The sequence below is a fragment of the Hakea prostrata genome, chromosome 10 (assembly GCF_041222555.1).
Source record: "Hakea prostrata isolate BN-2017 chromosome 10, UWA_Hpros_2, whole genome shotgun sequence".
NCBI classification, from domain to species: domain Eukaryota; kingdom Viridiplantae; phylum Streptophyta; class Magnoliopsida; order Proteales; family Proteaceae; genus Hakea; species Hakea prostrata.
The window spans coordinates 9,347,167-9,349,872 of NC_142609.1; the positions used below are offsets into that span (position 1 = coordinate 9,347,167).

Below are 2,706 nucleotides of genomic sequence, written 5' to 3' on the forward strand. Positions count from 1 at the left end.
TTGACATCAATTCTCAATCCCATTCCATTTGCAATGTGGGGGATGGATCTACTTGGTCCATTTCCTGTTATGACTGAAGAGAAAAAATTTGTGGTAGCTGCAATTGATTATTTCACAAAATGGGTGGAGGCAGAAGCCTTAGCCACAACCACCACAAATCAAATTGAGAAGTTCTTCAGAAACAAGGTCATCTTTAGATATGGTCTGCCAAAGGTCTTATTGACGGATCATGGAACTCAATTTGACAATGAAAAATTCAAGGAATTCTTTGCAGATTATCACATTGAATGCAAGAACTCCTCTGTGGCATATCCTCAATGGTCAAATCGAGGTAACTAACAAAACACTTTTACAAGGAATTAAGAGGAGACTAGATGAGGCAAACAGCCTGTGGATCGATGAATTACCTCATGTGCTATGGGCGTATAGGACTACAGTCAGAATACCGACAGGAGAAACACCCTTTAAGCTAGCATATGGGTCTGAGGCATTGGCTCCAGTGGAGGTTATGGTTGGATCAGACAGATCAGAGAGGTTCGATCCGATGACTAACGAAAAAGGATTGACGGTAAATCTTGAATTTTTGGATGAAGTCAGGGAGAGAGCTCTATATCGAAATATAGAGTACCAGAGGAGAACAATGGCGTACTATAACGCTCGTGTCAGACCTAAATCTTTTAAAGTGGGGGATTTGGTCTTAATAAAGAAATCAACATCAAATCCGAGGAACTGTGGAAAGTTTTCTGCAAACTGAGAAGGACCATATGTGGTAACAAAAACTGTAAGCAAAAATACATATTGGCTTAAGGATGCTTATGGGAGCTGTTTGGGGCGACCATGGAATGTAATTCACCTCAAGAAATGTTATCAATAGAAAGGAAGCAGAATTTTCTGGTATTCTTGAAGCAATTATTTTATCAACCATTGCCATCAAAAGATTCTTCTTCAATTTGCGCAAAAGATCTTTTACGTCAAACCAGCTTTTTGATCATGCTTTCCAACGCTGATCCAGGGTCATTCCTTCTGAGGGTGATCCCGACTTTCTGAAGTCAGGCTCTAGTAAGCCAGCCTTCTGAGGTAGTCTTTGAGGTCTGATCATGCTTTCCAACACTGATCCAGGGTCATTCCTTCCGAGGGTGATCCCGACTTTCTGAAGTCAGGCTCTAGTAAGCCAGCCTTCCGAGGTAGTCTTTGAGGTCTGATCATGCTTTCCAACGCTGATCCAGGGTCATTCCTTCCGAGGGTGATCTCGACTTTTCGAAGTCAGGCTCTAGTAAGCCAGCCTTCCGAGGCCTGATTATGCTAGCTAATCATGGATCATTCCTTCCGAGGGTGGTCCCGACTTTTCGTAAGTCAGGCTCAAGTAGCCAGCCTTCCGAGGCCTGGTCATGCTTTCCGAAGCTGATCACGGATCATTCCTTCCGAGGGTGGTCTCGACTTTTCGTAAGTCAGGCTCAAGTAGCCAACCTTCCGAGGCCTGGTCATGCTAGCTTAATCATGGATCATTTCCTTTCGAGGATGGTCCCGACTTTTCGAAGTCAAGCTCAAGTAGCTAGCCTTCCGAGGCAGCCTTTCGATCGAGGGCAGAGGAGTTGATCAAGAGAAATTCTCACAAAACAGGTTATATGGAAGATTTTAATCAAAGATGCAAAATTTTCTTCAAATTATTGTCTAAGGACGAAAACATCTGATCAGTTATGAAAGCTTCATCAACTATTTTTCTCTAAGAACATTTGATCAGTTACAAAAGCTTCATCAGCTATTTTTCTCTAAGGACATCTGATCAGTTATGAAAGCTTCATCAGCTATTTTTCTCTAAGAACATCTGATCAGTTACGAAAGCTTCATCAGCTATTTTTCTCTAAGGACATTTGATCAGTTATAACAACTTCATCAGCCATATTTTCCTTGGGAATACTTCGTTGGCAACTAATCAAAGACATAGTAGTTGGTCAAAAGTGTGATATTTGATCATATGAGCAACAGCTTGAGGATGGTTATCATTTTATATCCGTGGTCAATATTGCAAAGGTTCTCTTCAAAGTATTATTTTATCAAAACCACAAGGAGCAAAAGAAAAGAAAAGGAAATTCTATTGATATAAAAAGATTGACAAAGTCAGAGACCTTATATTAAAAAGGTTAACAAAAAGGTAAGTTGAAAAACAAAGGAGAATGTTTTCTTAAATATCTGGATTTGCAGGTGGGTCATCATCTATAACAACATTTTTATCACCTTGAGGAGGTGAATCATCATCATCATTTTGATCACTGGAAGAGTAATTGTTGCCAGAGCTGGAAGAGTCATTATTGTCATCATCATTGTCATCTTCTGAAGAACTACTTGAATTCGGATGCTTTAAATTCCTAAGATCAAAAGACTTTCTAGATGGGAGAAATTCTGGAGGCAATAACTTGAAATCCATATTGGGGTGAATCTTGAGGATTTCAAAAAAGATTTGGTCAGAGCAATCCTTTACCACATTCTTGCAAAATCCTAGGAAAGCTGGATTATCCCCAGCTTCCTTCATTGATGAGGTAACTGAGCTGAGGACAACTTGATGTTCATCATGCATTCTTTTCTTTTCTACCTCAAATTGTTTTCTTTCTGACTGCATATCTTCAAGCATAGAGGTTTTGTCTTTCAAAGTCTCATCCAAAAGAATATTTAGATTTTCTTTTTCCTGCGAAATCAAACTCAAAGAAA

At 39.7% G+C, this 2,706-nt stretch overlaps 1 protein-coding gene across 1 annotated transcript; it reads left to right on the forward strand.

The window, feature by feature from the left end:
* Window positions 1–229: 229 nt before the first annotated feature.
* Window positions 230–754, forward strand: LOC149001824 (uncharacterized). Its single transcript, XM_089138585.1, has one exon. It carries the CDS (start codon window positions 230–232, stop codon window positions 752–754), a length of 525 nt encoding a protein of 174 aa, XP_088994711.1.
* The last annotated feature ends 1,952 nt before the right edge of the window (window positions 755–2,706 follow it).

Bases quoted from the DNA above. Each gene is read 5' to 3' on its own strand.
- LOC149001824 (XM_089138585.1), top strand. From the start codon at position 230: ATGGAACTCAATTTGACAATGAAAAATTCAAGGAATTCTTTGCAGATT.